Source organism: Pterocles gutturalis, unplaced genomic scaffold, assembly GCF_000699245.1.
Source record: "Pterocles gutturalis isolate BGI_N339 unplaced genomic scaffold, ASM69924v1 scaffold47962, whole genome shotgun sequence".
NCBI classification, from domain to species: domain Eukaryota; kingdom Metazoa; phylum Chordata; class Aves; order Pterocliformes; family Pteroclidae; genus Pterocles; species Pterocles gutturalis.
The window spans coordinates 2626-21172 of record NW_010114582.1 but is presented as its reverse complement, the minus strand read 5'-3'; the positions used below and the strand labels follow the sequence as shown (position 1 = coordinate 21172).

Genomic DNA, 18547 nt, shown 5'->3' with positions numbered 1-18547 from the left:
GGTGGGGATCAGGGGTGAGCTGCTGGGGAGCTGGGTGCGGGGCAGGGGTCCTGAGGGGATGATACTCTGGTGAGTTAGAGCATGGTGGGTTCTGGGTGATGGCTGTCAGCTCATGCTGCTCCCCAAAATGGGGCTTTTCTCCTCTCTTACTCATGCTCCTAGGTCCTGACGCTGCTACTAGCATTTTACAACTTTAGACTTTGTTTTGATGATGTGTAGTATCTACTGGCTTGTTAGCCTGTGTGGGAGGACTCTGTCTGCTCCACTCTGCAGCTCTGTGTGTAATTTGTGGTTTATTCGGCACAGGTTAGATATATCTATCACAGTGGATGTATTACAGCTGGTGAAATCCCTCACCTGACACTAACCTTTTTAAAGAGGTATGTATTTTAAAGCAGCAGGTTTACTACCACAGTTACAGCTGGAGGGATTGCATTCTGTAGTTGCATTCTCATGCAGGTATCTTCAGAAAATTTATAACAACTTCCTCTTATTGTTGATGTATAGTTGTCACTGGTGTGGTAAGTACTAAAGATTCCTGTCTGCTTCTTACAGATTGCTGTTTAGCTTCCACGTCACCGGTGTCTCCTTCTGTAACAAATGTTTGTGGCTTATTAATCAGATAACTGGTACAGGGTATTCATCTTGCGTGCCTTGTTATCAATGATTATCATGCTTAGCCACATTTGTAATATTGCTGAGGTTGACATCTTGTAGTCCTCACTGATACGGTGTTCATAGGACACACAGTTCAGCTGTTCGCATTTGTGATATCTCATTTTTGGACTTCCTTCAATAAGGTTTATTTCCTGTGCAGGGAGTTTTGTTATTGACAACTAGTCCTTGGTCTGTTGTTATCTTGGTTTGTCTATTTCACCTTCTTTCCTAGATGCTTGCTTAGTTCTCATATCACAAGAGAAGTTTGAATAAATTCTCTTGTCCCTTCTTGGATCAGTAGACATGCAACCTTTCTTATTATTCTAGCCATTGTTTAATTCAGTCTCAAAGGCAAGAGTAAGAACAGGAAGGATATTTAAAAAGAACTAAGAGCTAATGCCCAAATTCTTCTATTCTCTTGCCTTAAAAATAGTTGTATTTCAGCTTTTGCATGAGAGGTCCTCTGTGTTACTGGCTGCATAGAGCATGAGGCTGACCTAAGATCGTGCCAGACTCTGGCTTTTCTAGGGGTGGAAAAGATGTGCGAGGTTGGGGCTAAAGCCTTCCAACTTGCAAAGCTGTTTCTGAAGAAGTTAAACTTCAAAATTAATTTGTTCTACTCTTCTTGTAAAAGCTATGGTTTTCTATTCAGTGGATGAATAGCAGCTTAGGCTCTAAGAGTGTATCGTAAAGCTGAATTATTAAACTTGTCATGTGCAAACCCAGAGATTAACACACTGAAATAGTTGCTGTTTTGGGATGTGGTATTGGGAGGGAAAGATGGCAGAAGAACATCATTCATCCTTGACACGGGCACATGGAGAGGTATCCAAATCTACAAAGTTCCAACTGTACTTTTAGATGTAATTTGATGTACTATAGAAAATGGTGGCTTTACAGCAGTGATTCAAACCTTCTGTAGTTTTTAGCCTCATCCGATAATGGATGTGTCCTGGGTGCTGCTGGATTTACATTGCCCTGTAACTCCCCTTTCTTGCTCTGTATCTCCTGCCTCTTCATCCTTGCATTCATGCTTCAAGCTCTGACAGTGCCAGAACTTGGATTAAATTAACAAGAGGATTTAGCAAAGTCTCTAGTAAGGGTGTATGTGCTGGCTATTTGGTGCTTGTAATTTGTGTTGAAAGGTGCAGATGCCAGCCTGATACTGGTGTTTCAGACTTTTCAGCAAAAGCCTAAATTGTCATAGTTCTGCTGGTATACTGAAGTCTTCATCTGTGCTTTTGAGTTTATCTGGAAGATTGTATTTCGTTATGTGTTACAGCTCTGAATTGCTATTCTTAATGTCTACTATAGATCAACTGAACTTCTGTACAAATATTTGCCTTTCTTCAGCCTAAATAGCTTGTAAGCTTATGCGGTTAAAACCTGATTGAACTCAACTGATTGAGTCCAGCACCAAACAATTGATTTAATTTCAATGTGCAAGGTCAGTCTGTCCTTATGGAGAAGCGAAGTCCCACTTGCCCAATGTATGTGGGTGGCAATGATGCTAACCTCATCAGGCAACCATCTTAGCCTCTGGGAACATCTTTGCGCCTGTGCTCTGTTAGAGGTAACGGCAGTGGAAGGAAGCATCATACTTTGCAATGTACAGAAGACTTCTTGATCAATCTAGAGATACAGATAAAAAAAGTGCAGTTGCCTAGCACTTATACTGTTGATAAATACTTGAGTTTGTCATCATCATAGGTTCAGTCTGACTCAAATGTCAATGACAACTTCCTCTTCTAATATGGACTAAGCTCCTGTGAACACCACGCACTTCTGAAACGTCCAAAGTACTAATTGCTAATAATTCAGCTACAGCCCTGTTCAGGGCGTTGGGTACTCAAATAGCGCAATATGGGCTCCTCATGGAAAGGGTCAGCTAGGAGAAGTGAGTGGCTGCTGGTGAGGGGTTCACTGATAAATGACTTGTCCCGCTTTTAAACTTATTTACATCTTCAGAGAGAATTTTGCATAGAGATGCAGGTTCCAGGAAGATTATGCTGAGGGGTGTTCAAACCTGGCTGTCCTGTCACTGGATGTCCTGCTTTCGGCAGGGAACACCTGGTGCTGTGAAGTGTTGGTTGGGCATATGGGAATATGAAAGACTACTAAGTGAGGTAAGCAGATAGACAGTCACTTAGAGTGAACATTTTTGTAAGAGGTAAGGAGAAAATGTCTTAAGATCTGTGCCTGTAATATCCCTAAACTCCCACTTGGATTTTTTTTGTGTAGCTCTTCAAACTTTGAGTTGCTGGTGACTGCTGTAGTGTTTCAAAACATCTGTTTTAACTAGCATTCTGATAAACCTGAGTGTTCTGCAGTAGTGGTAGCTGTGTGGTGGTCAGGTCCTGTCTCTTTGTATTTGGTTCTTTTATCTTGAAGCATTACTGCTTAATTTTTAATGTAGTGATGTGAATTAAACCTCTCCATCATGAGCCTTCTATCTGTCATGGGCAGACTCAAGAGAATGACTCTGCAGATCTTCTGTACTGCTGTGGAGCAGAGCTCCTTCTCAGGGGGGAAAAAATTGTGTTTGAAGACTTCAGAGTGAAGTGGCACCTCAGCTTTTGATCATGTTCAGATATAGGTGTTTTCCAACTGCTTGAACTGGGCCAGTCTTGGATAAAGTTGTCTTAGCTGTCTTAACTTGTGCTTTGGTGACAGATGGTCTTTCCCTGCTCTGCAGCTCCTGGTGTGGAGCATGCTCCCTGTTTACTCAGCTGTGCTTCCTGTAGCTGAGCAGACAGTTGTGATGTGCCTGGACTTTGTGCTTCTCCTCTGATATGCATGTCTGAGCTCTCTGACGGTGTGGGGATGGAGGGGCTGGAGTCTGAGGGTAAATGAGGATTTAACAGTATGATGCTGCACTTCAAAATGTAGTGAAGGAATAGAGCAGACCCCTTCAGAGGGGTTTAGTCTGTAATGCAGTTTTTGTTAGCTCACCTAGCTAACTGTGGCTTGATGCTGGTAACATTCCCTCAATTGCTGAGCATGGATTGTCAGGTTCTCTGCAATGTGTTTATTCCACTTTTTCCCTTGAGCTTAGTGCTGCCTGCTGACACAGGATTATGTGGCAGGTAAGTGACACCTGCAAGTGCTGTAAGGCTGTGCAATGGTGTTAGCCAGTATTTCTTCTCCCTCAGTACCTAAAAGTAAGCTTGATTTCCTCTACAGGGAGCTGAAGCTCTGCCCTGTAGTTCCATAAGGCAGTGGAGTTAGGATGTGACAAAGTCCTGTTTCTGCAGTAATTGCTTAATTATGTGTGCTTAAATAGCATGAGCCTTTCCTTTAAGATAAGATGCAATTAGTTGGTTTCTGTGGAGTCATCAGAGCCTTTTCTTGTCTTAGTTTAGTCTTGTACATCAGGTGTCTGCCATAAAAGCTAATGCAGTGTTTTTCCATCCATCTGTGACAAACAGGAACCAGATAAGGTGACATACAGGGAGCCTACATGGCAACCTTGTTAGCTAAGATACAGAAGGTCCCTGTCATGCAGTAGAACCGTTTTGATCAGTTAAAATGATATTTTGAAGAAACAAAAGCAGTTCTGTAGTTGAAGGAAGTGAAATTCAAGGTTTATTTGACTATAAATTATCCTTCTTGTGGAAGTAGAAGAGCTAAAGAGTCTTTGGCCCTGTTGACTATGGAATTATTCTCAGGTGCTTTCTTAAGCAAGCTGCCTTGGCATGTACATTCAGCCCTCTTAGGTGCTTGGCCTCTGCTCTGAAGGTGTAGGACTTCTCCAGTCAAAAAAGGAAAAAAAGCTCCAGCTAAAGGCACCTGTCTTTCTGGATGTGCTGATGATGTGTTGTGCTATGAACTTTGTCCCTGTAACCTCGCAGTACCTCTAAATTTAGAATATGAGCCAAGTATTGTATCTGAGGAAAAGGTCAAATTCCAGTGAAGGCCCCAGCCAAGAAATTCTTGTCGGAACATGGTGTAAACAGTACCTGTGTCTACTCACCAACTGGCCAAATCTTGGCCTGGATGCTGGCTCTGGCAAAAGGCAGAGGGATTTGCACCAAGGACTTCTGTGTGCTGTCCAAATAATGTTCTTTTAAGCATCCTTGTGATGGGACATGTCAGTGTGCCCTCTTTATTTGGAGATAAAATCTGGCAGATGTTTGACAGCAGAACTGGTGGGCTTTGCCAGGCTCCTGATGACTCTGAGGACTGCACTTTATCTCTCATGACCACGTCACCTGAAAACCTAAGCTTAAGTGCTTGAAGTGCTTAGCTAATTCTTAATTACATCCTCTATGCTTTGAGGTCTGAGACATAGTTGTCTGTTTTGAATGGCCAGAAGTACTGACCAGTACATTGATGATCTTGGCATTTGCCTCTGATGTGCTCTCTTCTGAGCTACCACTGAAGATGATAGCAGGTTCTGTGTGGTGGAAGCCTGGGCTGGTTATAACCAGTCATGAAATAAGTGGTGTGATGCCTTGCTTTGTGTGCCTAAACAGATGAGGCATAGTACTGGTGTGGTGCTAAAATACTTGTGTATCTGTATTTTTGGAGACTGTAAAGTAGCAGTTTAGGCTTAATGCTTTTCTCTGTAGAAATAAAAGCATCTTTTCTACAAGAAGTGCTGGGTGAAAGGCAAGATACAGGACTATGCAATAAACCTGGAGGTTTTATTTTGATTTCTCTTGCACAGATTCCTGTACGCATGTAGCTTGTGTGACCCCAGACTGTCCTCCAGTGCTTTAGAAAAACATAGTCTGGCAGCCTTTCCCATCAAGACACGTTGCTTCAGAGTCTTTCCCAGGTGTATATGTTCCCTACATATGTTTCCATCTGGATGATCCCTAAACATCTTCTTCTGCATTTAGGCCATTGAAAGCCCAGCACTGTGACACACTTCTATGCATTTCCTGGCATGAGATTCACATAATATGCAGACATAAAACTTGGCTTTGTTTAAAAAAAATCTTTGTAGTGCTCTGACTTTCCTCTCTTTCCTTAATAAAGTTCCCTTCTCCATAATGTAGTTCTAAATGTCTTACCTGGTAGCAACACGTTTGTAACTTCTGGTTTTGCAGCATATCTTTCGGAAGAGGCATTAGCTTGACTGATATTAAGGATGATTAATTTCCTGGAAACATTCCCTAAAGAACTAACTTAAGCAGCCTTCCTTATTCCCCCTTCAAAGAGGAGAAGGAAAAGTTATTTATGATCTGAATCTGCCTAGGCACAGCTCTTTAAAGTAGGCTGGTTTGTTTTCCTTTTGTCTAGCAGGCTTGCTTTCAGAGTTTTATTCCCCAAGCAGGCACTACAAATAAATGGAACCAGTCCAAGAAATGTCTGATAAGTTAGTTAGCGAAGTCTTTCTGTTTAATCTGTCTAGAAACAGACTCTTTGGCTCTTGTGAATCTTAGTGGGAAAGGGAGGGTATTACACTGCTTGGTAGAAGCTGTAAAAGGATAGGAACGGGAATTTTTTTTAAAGGCTTTCAGTGTGGGCCAGGCATGCTCTGGTGTTTTGGTGTCCAGCTGAGCTCTGAAAGCCTTGGTGAGCCATAAGGGTGACTGGTGGCAGGGTATCTAGGAGGCTTTTGTGTCCAACTGCCATTCCTGGAAATAAGATTCCTTAAGGAGTCTTCAGTGAACGTGATGGAGCATGAGATACCTTGCTAGTGGAGCCCCTTTTAAAGAGGCTGTCTTCACTCTTCTCCATGGGCAGTTCCATACAGCTGCATCCTCACTTTAGCGCAAAGCATTTCTAATGCTTTGGTGAAATGACTGCCAGGCTTTCACTTCCTCATTAAAAGACCTAAGGGAAGGACCTTACAGGAGTGGCTTCCTTTAATGTCTTGCTTTTTTAATGTTGGCTTTCCATATGCAGAGTCAGGCTCAGCTTCAGCATGGGTGGAGGAGCTGTAAGGCTTGAGTTAGCAAATCCTGTGTGTGCCATGTTGAGTCACAGGGTGAAGTGACTTCTGTCCCTGGCAGAGTCTCTTTTCCTCGGGAACCTGGAAAGGAAATCTGTACAGGTCTCAGATTTGTTGTCAGTTGTGACTTCACTTACTATACGTGTAAAGATCTTGATGATGGCTTTCCCAAACCCAGTGTCTTTGAAAGAATGCATAAGGAATTTGCTGTGTCTCTGCTGGCTTTTGTGGTGCTTGTTTCTGTTCCTGTCTGGGAAGGGGTGACACGGGATTTTCTCATTATACTTGTACGGATGAGGTGCACTCTGTTAACAGTAGTGCTGAAGTGTTTCCTGTAATGTGACTTTCAACTTTTCATTTGCCATTACATCACAGAATAAAAAGACTCAACAAATCCAGCACTTGCTTTCTGGTGATTGATCTTAGTTGGTCCTCAGTCACAAATGTGACTTAAGAATATTGCTTGAAAAGACTGTCAGTCTTTAGGGCTGTCATGCCTTTAAGTGATGTTTTTTTTTTTAAAGGTGCTTCAAAATACCATCCTTGGCCCCAAGAACTTCAGCTTCTCTATGTTCCTCAATGCAGATCTCAAACTCTGATGGATGAAAAGGCAGGCTTGATATCTTTACTGCCTCTTGCTAATTTTGCCTAGTCTGCTAAAAGTGAATTTAGTGTTCTGTGTACAGAAAAGGCCAAATGTTTGTCTTTGTGTGAATGTTGACCCATTTAGAGGGGATTCTAGATTAAAATTTGACTGGCTCAGCACTGATTATCTGTCCTTTTTTGAAGAGGCAAGTTTATTGAGTCAATGCAAAAAGGGTTTAACAAAACAGAAGCAAGGTGACCTCATCCCAGCTTGTAAATAAGGAGGTATTTGTCCATGTGATTAGAGGCAGAGCTCTCAAATCCCTTTCAGTAAGCTAAACCCTTAAAATTTTAGAGCAGAGTGCTCTGGCTGAGCCCCTGCAAATCTGCCCTGGCTGGGACAGGTCTCTTTAGGTCTTCAGAACTACCAGACTCTTGAGGGAAGTACCTGAAGAGCCATGGATGTGATCCCCAGGGCATGGAGTTTACCAATCTAGTCTTCTTGGACTAGATCCATTGCTTAGTTAATCACTGCAGACAGCTGTGCAGCTGCACCAGCAGTGCCAAATTTCTGTTAGCTGTGCACAGGCTGACTTGAGCTTTTGGGTGAAGATGCTGACAAATACGTGAACCTCTAGCACATGTTTGAGGTGTGTGTGTTCAGCGAATGTGTATTTAGAATGTCTAAAAGGGAAAATACTAGTTCACAAGTGTCAAAGCATAATCCTGCCTACCAACAGCTGATTTTTCTGAAAGCAACTCCAAGCTAGTATGCTTTTTTTAAGGTAGCCAAAAACTGGATATAGAAATATCAAAAAGATGTGATGTGATTGTAATCTGAAGATTATGTGGGAGAGAAGACTCTCAGGCAGATACAGCTTAGTTGGGTTAGTTATACTGAGTCACTAGTATAAAATGCTAATGACTAGTTGTGCACAGATTTATTTTTAACAAATTCACTAACAACTTGAAAACTGTAAGCAGCAAACTAGCTTAAAATCCAGGTGGCAGGAAGGTCTTAGCTAACTTTTGTATCAATTTCTCTAATAATTTTCAAAATAAAACAATCAACAGATCTTCTGGGAGTTTTAGATGGGGAAGACTTGCTCAAGCACCTGGTTGTCCCTGAGCCAGCAATTTGTTCAGGAACTCAATCCACTCTTCTGCCAGTTGTACCTTCCCTGGGAAAGCCATTGCTGTAGTTTGCCTGTTATCCCCTGCGCAGTTGGTGGTAGTGTTGGTGAAAGTCTACCAAGTGTGGAAGTGAGGTAACATACTACAGCTGAACACTGTACTTCATTGGGACATGTGATGCCAATCTAGTCTTCTGATTAGAAGAATAAATGGCTTTTTGTAGCCCACTCCTCTTTCTCTTCTACTGTGAAGCTCAGAATTGGAAAAGAAAAGCTGCTGAGTTGTCCAGTATTAAATGTCTCTGCTTTCCTCACCCTCTGTTCTCCTGCAATCCAGATGGTTATGGTGGCAGACGCTTGCAGCTTTCCAGTATGCTGTTATTCAATAGCTGATGTCAGACTTGTTTTCTCGCAAGGGATTTGGTGTAGCTGCACTGAGTACAGAAAGTGCTTTAGAGGGTTTGTCTTCCTGCTAGGAGCAAGAGTAAGGCTTTGGTATGGTGTGTCCTGTTGGTGTGTTTTCTGAGTTGGAAGCAGCAGCTGTGGTAGAGAGCAGATGGTTCTGGAGCTCTTTCCGGGAAGCTCTGATTCCCCATCAGTTTGTGCCTGTAGGGAATAGAGTTCTAATTGTAAACCCTGCTGCCATTTTTTATTGTTACAGGCTGAAACTCTCTCCACTTTATTGGCATCATCAAATTCTTGTAACAAGCCTTGGTGTGTGTGCTAGTGTTAATTAGGTGGCTGTATCTGAGCCTCCTGCTGGCTCTCACCACCTTGTTGAAGTGTGATATGTTGTAACTTCTCAAAAAAAGCAAGTGTGGGAACAAGCAGAGACTGTTTACAAGCTTCCATCTGCAGAAGTGAGCTGCCTTGCTAAGCCTGAGTAAAAGTAGCAGGAAACTTCTTTCAGACTGGCTTCACACTTGAGTAACAGTGTCGATACTCCACAAAGTTGAGAAGAACAGTAGCGTGTTAGTTCTAGTCTTTTAAATAAGCAGGGATTTGGATAGTTCTTGTGACCGAGGACAATGACACTGCCTTGCGAAGATGGTGACTGTGTGCTTCTGGAAGTTCATAGCTTGGCTTTCCTCTGAAGTTTCACTGGTTTTCATTATCGATTTCTATCTCTGCTCGTGGAGGTGTATTTCCATGCTGCAGATGAATTAATATGCTGTAGGCAACTGATCTAGGGGAGAGGTTTGATGCAGATGGATCAGAGTTGAAGTGGTTATGACTGAACACAGATCAATTGCGATGTCTGTGATGGGACCTCTATAAATTTGTGTTCTTTCTTTCTAGCTGAGAGATGTAGCCTTATCAGTAATAATCAATTTGCTTTTCCTCCCCTCTCAGGGTAACTCGGGTAGCACGTGGATCCAGATGGTGACAATCCTTCTGAGGACTGGCAGTTATTTCTAGTTTGAAGAAAAAAGTGACATTGGTAAGATTTAACTTGTCAGTTGCTGTCTTATTTGCGTTACCCACGTGGCTGAGGAAAGACCCAGGGAAAAACCTACCACTTCGGTATAGATGTCCCTGTAATGACTGCAGACAGCTATTTGAACCATAGCTGTGTTGGTTTAAAAAAAATATTTTTAACTGGAAGGATATTGTTATAATGCAGGTTTTTTAATTCTCTCCCCTGCCCCACTTCCTTTACTCTGAAGCCCTTGAAATACTAGATATTAATCTAGTCCTCCTTCAGCTGCAGAACTACAGTGAATTAAAAGCAATGCTGAACTCACTGGTACATAAAGTGACCACCTTAAATACATGCAGGAGTTGGTACCAGTATTCTTATGGAGTTGCAAAGCTCAGGCTGAGGAGCTAATGCAGTAGTTCTTTCAAGTTCTGCTTTTCAAGCCTGACTTGTACATCAGGGAAGAAACACCCATCCAAAGCTGCTGATGTGTCTTTATAGCATGGCTTTTCACTTGGCTTCTATTTGAGCTGGATAGTCTTGGCCAAGATCCTGAAAGTATTGACTGCCTGCAGGCTGTATAGTTTGACACCTGAGAAGCTGTTGCAATCCTAGTGCAGCACTGATTAGGAATACATTTCCTTTCCAGCTAATCATCCAGTTTCTGTTTCTTGTGGTGGTCAAGGTTTTTAGAGCAGTACAAAATAAACTTCCGTTTCGCTTAAAAGTTGCTGGTCTGAGTTGATACATTAGTATTTTTGTAGTACTGTTAACTGACAAATTTATTTGGTTAGCACAGTCTTACACTTACCATGGCAGTTGACATTCCTATCCAACAGTACATTGCAAAAAGCTTTAATATTGGTTTTTATCTCCAGGCTCAAAATGGATGCAATGTTGGAAACCCCTGAGCTGCCGGCGGTGTTTGATGGGGTGAAGCTAGCTGCAGTTGCTGCTGTTCTTTACGTTATTGTTCGCTGCTTGAATTTAAAAAGCCCAACTGCCCCTCCTGAGCTCATTTACCAGGACTCTGCTTTGGCCCGCTTTCTACTCAAGTCCTGCCCTCTTTTGACCAAAGAGTAAGTAGTATATTTTTTCCACGTTGACCTCTGTTACAGGGAGAGGAGCTGCACATAGCCATTCTTTTGCCTAGTGTGTTTCTTAAACTTGAGTGCAGATGAACTTTGTGGTATTCTCTTGGGAGAATTCACATGTTCCAAGTAAAGCATTTTGTTGTTGTTAGTGTCCCAGGTATCTGGGTTTAGGACAAAGTGGTGTTGTGCAGGGCTCTCTGTGGATGTATGGGAAGTCACCCCTGCCTCTCTGTACAGTAGCTATATGCTGATATTGTACTATACCAGTACTATATAGACCACTGTCTGTGGAAATGGGGGAGGGATGGATGCAGTCAGCACTTGTTCCTGTTCATGTACTCTCCTAGGGAAGAAATCTGTCAGGGCTCACAGGGAGGAAACATTTTCATGGTGTGTCTGTGCACTTGCAATGAATGCAGGGATAGCTATTAAAGTGCCTACTCTAATTTGGAGTGCCTTAAGTTGATTGAAGACTAATGAAATCTATTACTGGATAGAGCACATCTTCATAACTAGTTTAATAAAGTAACGACATACTGGCAAGCTCCAAGCCTGCTGAATCCACTTTCAAATTGACATTGTCAGCTATGTATTTGAGCGGGCTGATTCTTACCCTTCTATTCTAGGACCTCCAGAATCAGTGCAGCTGCCCTTGCCTTCACCAATAATATGAAGCATTTACTGTAATTTCATGAGGCTTTGAGGGGACAAGGACTTTGATTACAGTATATCTCTCCTGCAATCACTTTGAAAACTTGGAAGTCCTATTTAGAAGCCCTAAATATGTCAATTATCTAGTAAGCCCTGAGTGCAGCTGCATGAACCTTCATTTTGGATCTCAAAAGTCAAAGTGACTTAATGATAGTCATTCTAGGGGCGATAAGAGGCTTTTAGTGGTGCTGTGTTAGGTGCCTTGATTACATAAGGTGTGAGATCTTAGGCCATAGGATCTGTAAACTCTTAGAGGAAACAAAGCATTATCCTTTTTAAATTGGAGCCCAAAGAGTTCCTTGACGCACTCTGATTTGGAAGTAACACGAGTGTGTGTTGAAGCTGAGCGTTGAAATTGGATTCTTGATTATGACGAGTGCTTTAACTGCAAAGCTGTTGCTTGTCTAAGAAATACCGAGTAACTAGAGGCTTCTTAGTGTATCTTTGACACTTGTCATTTAAGTGTTGGCACTCCAGATTGATGTGTCCCTAGTCACTGAAAGAGCAAGCATGAAGCTGTGTTTGTTGTCAGGCTTGAAGGCATATTAGTATTTGGAAACAGGTTGTAGGCTAATTTGGAGTCTGTTTTATTCTTATTTCAGCTCTGTTCTTGTGACACAAGCTCGTAGCACTGCCGTATTAGAGGCATGTTTTTTACTTTAACTCAGTTGGAGAACAAAGCATTCCCAAAGGAGTGAAAATGCAGAATATGTCTAAAAAATTGCAATACAGCTATTGTGCATTAAATGCAGGAGTGAAGACCTGCTTGCAGAACCCTAGTATTGTGTTAATAGTGTACAATCTTGGGTTGTTCTCTTTCTCTGGATCAGCTTAAAGCTCAGGCTGGTGAGCTCCTCTGAAAACTGCAGCAGTGATTTCTAGCACATGGTTCTTGGGCAGAACATTGCCTGAAAGGCTTGGATAACCCCAGGAAACAAACCCAGCTGAAACAAATTAGAACAAAATGTGTCAATAGTTAGTTGTTAGTCTTGTTACCTGTATACCTATGTTAAGGGAGACAGGAATAAAATTGCTGTTGGGGATTGAAAAGGTTTACGGGAAAGACAGCTCTTATAAGATGTATATTATTTTACTATTGTAGTGATGTTATCACAGACTTTTTTTAAAAAAATCAAAGAAATCCTATTTTCAGGCTTGAAAGGCACCTGGAGACTAAAGGGGAACAAATATATTTAAATTCCTGCAATTATGCATGAGCTAGTTTGTAGGACTAATTTGCGAAAAGTGATGTGAAAACAGCTTGTACCATACTCCAGTGAAAAATCTTGCAAGGCTTTGATTACTTGCTAATTATTCAGAGTGTTAGGAAAGCTGATTAAGCAGCTCTTTTCAAATTCTATCATGAAAGGAAGATAAGTAGCCCAGCAATCCCTCCTATTATATCAGTACTGGGTTTTCTGTAAGATCTGTCATAAGACCAGTTCTTCTGTACAGCTGTGAACTGGGTTTCAGACCTGGTTTGTTCAGCTCTCTTAAGGGAGGAAGGGGTAAGAGTATTGCTGTAGAAAACAGTGGCAGGGGGAAAGCAGAAATAAGCAAAGTTATTCCATCTGTGCAGCTGTTCAAAAATACTTGGAGTAAACACTTTTGGATTTTATTTCCCCTTTATGGCACCATCTTCACCTATGGACTTCCCCAGTACATTGTAACTGTAATGTCATTCAGTAAGCCAAGTGGTGGTGGATGAATTATTTAAGAGCTTTGGACTGCCAGAGATGGCTGCATGCCAGGTCCTTTGTACTTGCAGATGTTAGTACAGCTTTTTACAATTCTCTAAACTGCCAGAAGCTTTCTACATATTGATCAAACACTGTTGAGCAATAGACTCTTGTCTTCCTAGAGCTCATATTTTTCTTTCTGATGTATTTCCCTTCCTTTACCCCTGTCCAGCTCTGTACTTTGGGTTACCAGGTGGAGTAACATAATCAGACCTTTTTTTCATTCAAAGACATGCTTCTTGCACGGAGGCTCTTGCAAATCAGCACAGCTATTGGTGCCCTCAAGCACTTGAGCCTAACCCCTGGCTGCAGCTGTCTCATTTTCCTGTCTTTCAAATTGGTACAGAAAGTTGGCTATCTGCTCTTATTCCTGTATAGAAGTGCAGCATTGGCTGTGTGATTCATGAAGATAAATTTGGCCAGTGCTTGCTGTGCTGGGCTAGTGATTTTTTTTGGGGGTGTTCCTGATTTCTTCTACCATCAAGTGCATGTGTATCTTTATTCCTGTAGAGTTGTGGCACAAGTGTCATCCTTATTGAAAACAATTATCCTTGCCAATTGCACACTTATCTTTGAGGAACTTGCCTTTATTAATGATGGGGGCAAATGACTGTCAAGCCTGTTAGTAAATACTGTCAAAGATCCAGCCTAGATCCTTCTTATCCTTTGTTTGCACAGTAACCTATACTGGATAAGCAGGCTGCCAGAAGACACATTTGCACTGTCATTGCTTTTCTCCTAGATGCAAGGGGTCAGAAAAGCTGGCTTCAGGCTTTTTAATGCTCTTTTCTTCCATCTAATAGCAAACAGTGTTTGATTCCTGTCAGCTCCTTGGAGTTTTACCCTGAGAGGAACACTTCCAGGAGAATAATAAACTAGAAGAACAGTGTTACTCCTGCAGCTTTGGCAGGTGAACATGTTGAGAGGTAGAGAAGAATGGCAGCTCCCTGTTGGTATGTTGAAGCACTGACCTTGGGGGAGAGAAGTGGCCTCGGGGGTCTGAGTCCTTGCTAGATACTCTGCTGTGGCATTGGCAGCAGCCTTGAGTCCTCCAGCTCTCATCAGCAAGGAAGACATGCTGTAATATTTGTAGCCTGTTTTGACTAGAATACTTCTGATAGTCGCTGAAGGTTGAGAAGGGGTGTGATGGGCACTTAGCTAAACAAAAGCTGCCTAAATTGGAAAGGAGATGGTTTAACCAAGGAAGACGGTCTGTACTTTTAAATAGTTCTGACTTCATACAGTTTCTATGGGCAGCAAACTCTTCTGTTCCACTTACGTGAGTTTCTTTTTCAGGGGACACAGAAGCTTCATAAGCTGCTTTAAATTTTTGCTGTTACATATTTGCTGTGTCTTCATCACATGGAACAGTAGCTGAGCTGATGCAGAAAAATATGGTTTTTATGTATTTGAGGGGAAGGGGTTGAACCCTGCAGACTTTCAGATGAGGTTTTTTTATTGGAATTCAAATTGCATTCCCTAGCATCATATAAGGGACAAGGTTCAAACAAGGTTTGATTTTTTAAAGCATCCCTTAAATACCTCCAAACTGTTCTGTAAAGGGGAAAAAAAAAAACTATCGCATGTTGTAACACAGGCAGCAGTTGTCAGGGTGTCCCCTGACCTGGACAAATTGTAGATTCTGCTTTCTTGCCTGGTATCCAATGTACTACAGCACATCAAAGGTGATGCAAGAGTTAATGTTTAAAGTGTTAATCTCCTCAAATGAAATTAAGTAATGCTTCAGAAATAAGCCTGTTGCTGAACTTCCACTTCAAATCTTTGAGGACCTGAATGCTGATGCTTGCTAATAAAAATAGCATGGTTTTTATGTGCTTTGTGTGAGCTGCTTATACAGCTGCCGCTTTCCTAAATTCCTGCATACTGGGCAATGTGTGTGCTTTAAAATCATAATCTGCTGCCTGAGAACCACTAAAACTTAATCTACAATCACATGGTGGAATTGTTTTAGATATTAAAATGCTAGGAGAATGTTTGTGAAATAGGAATTCTCTTGCTCTTGGGCACTGTTGTGGACAGTCACCTGCCAAGATGTGGGGCTGCACTGCATGGCTGAAATGCAGCATTTGGAGCTAAAACATTAACATTTGTGAGCAGGTTTATGTAACTGTCTGAATTCACTCATCCAGTTCAGGCTGATGAACTCGGTACTGGTTGTGCCATGTAAGTCAGCTTCCATAATACATAACTGGCATCCCCAGGCCTGTTCTCCTGTCAGCCTTCTGTTGCAGAATCCTGTTACTGGAAGTTATAGGACTGGCTACTGGAAGCTATTACTAACTGCCTCAAATATTTGTCTTTAGAGTGCCTGAGATCTATTGCAACTGACCAAATCAAAACAGGGAAATGAGTCAGTTTAAAAGCATTTAGGTCTGGAGCAAACTGGGAAGCCATTTTTGTTTCACAGAAACTGAGATTTTTGTTTCCAGTACAACACAACTTTGCCTTCGGATCTCCTATGTTATTAGTACTTGTTTGTCTGTGCTATTGTGGTACATCATCCCTGTCCTTGCATGGGCATGCAAATACCTCTTTGGCAAGAGGTCTTCCTGGCTGCTTTTCACCACCCAGCTGCTCAGGTCCCATCATAGATAAAACACTATTGCACAACAGTGGAAACGCTGCTTATAGACATGGTGTCTGTGCCTGGGCTCTCGTACATCTGTGAGCAGCTTTGCTGGAACAGGGCACACTGAGGAATACACAGGGAATCATCTTCATGCAGTGAAATTCACAGGGTTGGGATAATCTCTACAGTACACTGCTTTTCAAAACCACTTTGGTTTATAGCAGGTGTTATAGAAGTTGAAGTCTGTCATGTTCTTGAACACTTTCCCTATTTCTACTTAATATCTATGCTAGAGGGAAGCCACCTGCTTTTATGAGTTAGGGGCCCTTGTTTGCATGACATGGTTAAATTTAGAAACAGCTTTAGTTTTAGCATAAAGTCTAAAAGGCAATGCTTGAGTCTTCTTTAAACTAAATACTTAGTTGCTCAGTCTGCATGATACCTAGCTTGTGTTGTACCCTGCTGAGCTTGTTTTGTTAAGCTGAGCCATAAGAAAAATAGCCTGAGTACCTGCTCTTCTGCCTACAGGATGATTGTTTTGGAGGAACATCTTCTTTCAGCTTGTTTGCCCTGAGGAATGTTGGCTTCACTATGAAACAATCTGTGCTAGCTATTGCTATCAGCACTGGATAGATAGGTTTTTCAGCTGGATTGAGTATGAAAGTGTCTCTGGAATTGTTTATCACATAATACAGCTTAAATAAAATTTAGCTTATCTGATCTGCATTTTCAGAGGGTGAGGACTCTTGCATAATGCCTGGCTAGGTTTTTTTGCCTTGCCAGTGTCTTACCATGACTGAAGGATTCTTTCTATACCCTCATCTTTGAATAGTTTTAGTAAAAGCAAGCTGAAAGTCCACACCAACCCTGTGGATAAAAAGAGATGTCCTTCAGTCCTGTACAGTCTTGCACTATTGTGCTCAGTACTTGGTCTTGCAAGTTCTTGTAGACTGTGTCTCACTGAATGATATATCTACAAGTCACTCACGGGAAGACTTTAAGGAATAGATGTGTCCATTGCCAAAATGGAGAGTTAATAGAAATAGTCTGACAGATCATGTGCCCCATTCTGCTATAGGTTATAAGGATGCTTTGCAAAGTCACTTTTCTATTAGCTGAGGACAGCTTTTACCAGAATGCAATGATATATCGCTCTGTTACTGCCAAGGCTTTATAGAGTTTTGTGGTAGGTTAGATTGGCAACTTGTCTTGATAAATTAAAGTCTAATATTTGTAATATCTGCTTGCTTTTGTATCAGTCTCGGAAGGTGTGTGTTGTGGTTTGAACCAGACCTTTGAATATTTATCTAGAAGAGTGTAGTTACATGCAGAGTGACTAACACTAGCACATCTTTGCTGCAGGCAGTGTGCTGCTTAAACAACCGCCTGGAGTTAACATAAAAGATAAGCTGAGCATTTTACTTGCTTGGTCCATAGGATACTCAGAAACACTAGCTTGTGCACTCTGAAAGGAGCAAGCAGTGATGCACCCTTGTCCATAGGGTTCCACACAGTTTTAGCTTTGAGGGAGGTGTGGAACCCGTAGGTAGCATTTGTCCATCACTATGGATGGAGTCACAGGGGTTCCTGCCTTGGTTGTAGCCTTTCCTTTATTGAAGAACTTATCAATGAAACTGCATGTGCTGTTTGCCTGTGTAAAACTAGCATAAAGGTTTGACTTCCTGAAGATCAGTACTTCAGGTAACTTCCAGTTGGTTTATTCAAAGGCAGGTTTGGGTGGTTTGTGTGGTTTTTTGTTTTGTTTTTTTTTTTCCTCCCCCCAAAGAAACCATCTGTGACCTGAGGAGGCAGACTGTGGTAAGTAGTACGTCCTTGGTAACTGGAATGCTTAAACCCATTTGTCTTAATTTCAACTCCGGCAGTAGTGGTGAGGCTTTGAAGACTCTCTAATTTCCTCTCTAACAACATCCTGTGGTATGTGCTGCTGCAGCTGCTGCATCTGTTCCACTGGATGACTGTAACTTATAGCTGGAAACTAAACTGTAGATGAACATGGGGAAGGGATTGGTGCTTGTGGAGATCCTTGATTTTTTTTTTATCAAGGTGGTAGGTAGCAGTAATCAGTCACAGCTGTATAAGTTGCCTGTTGTAGCTGGAGAAATTGCTTTCCTGTTAGCCCTGTGGGGTAAGACTTTGGGTTTTACCTGGGATAATCTTTGATTTGAAAAGTGCTGTATAGAAGCAGAATCACCAAAACTTTCCAGTGCACGCACTTAGGGCCTGTCACTTCTGCCACTGGCTTGGACGGTCAGGTGCTTACGCAAGTTCATGTGGCTCAACCCAGCAGGCTTCAGTGTTTCAATTAAAACAGATTTACAACGCTTTCCAGGTTTTGGAGGTTAGTTTGGTTGGCTAGCAACATGCTGTCCCAATATCACTGAGGCACAAGGCTTCTGTGTATTTGATATGCATTTGTGCATGTAACATTTTGGTAAGAAGAATGTCTGGATTTTGGCTTTTGCTGCTATCAGTGCTGATTTGTCAGCTTTGAGAGCTTATCAGTCTCTCCCCTTGTGTAAGGCTGCAAAGATCAGTGCTGCTAGTTCAGTTGTAGCCAAAAAAAAAAAAATTGCTGCTATATTTGGTAGTGAGGGGGAGATTTCTTATGGGAGTGCTTATCTGTTCTCAAAGCCTTGTTAACACAGCAGGGATAAGCAATTAAATTACTGCCTCTTTCAGGTACATTCCACCCCTG

The 18547-nt window shown here is 41.9% G+C and overlaps 1 protein-coding gene across 1 annotated transcript in view; it reads left to right on the top strand.

Annotated features, from left to right (window-relative positions):
- Positions 1-9644: 9644 nt before the first annotated feature.
- LOC104462776 (abhydrolase domain-containing protein 2-like) overlaps positions 9645-18547 on the top strand; it is a gene marked incomplete at its 3' end in the record, with an annotated part of 10705 nt that continues 1802 nt past the window's right edge. The window contains 3 exon segments of the mRNA XM_010074860.1: positions 9645-9718; positions 10576-10776; positions 18532-18546. Coding sequence (XP_010073162.1) covers positions 10583-10776; positions 18532-18546 — 209 coding nt within the window.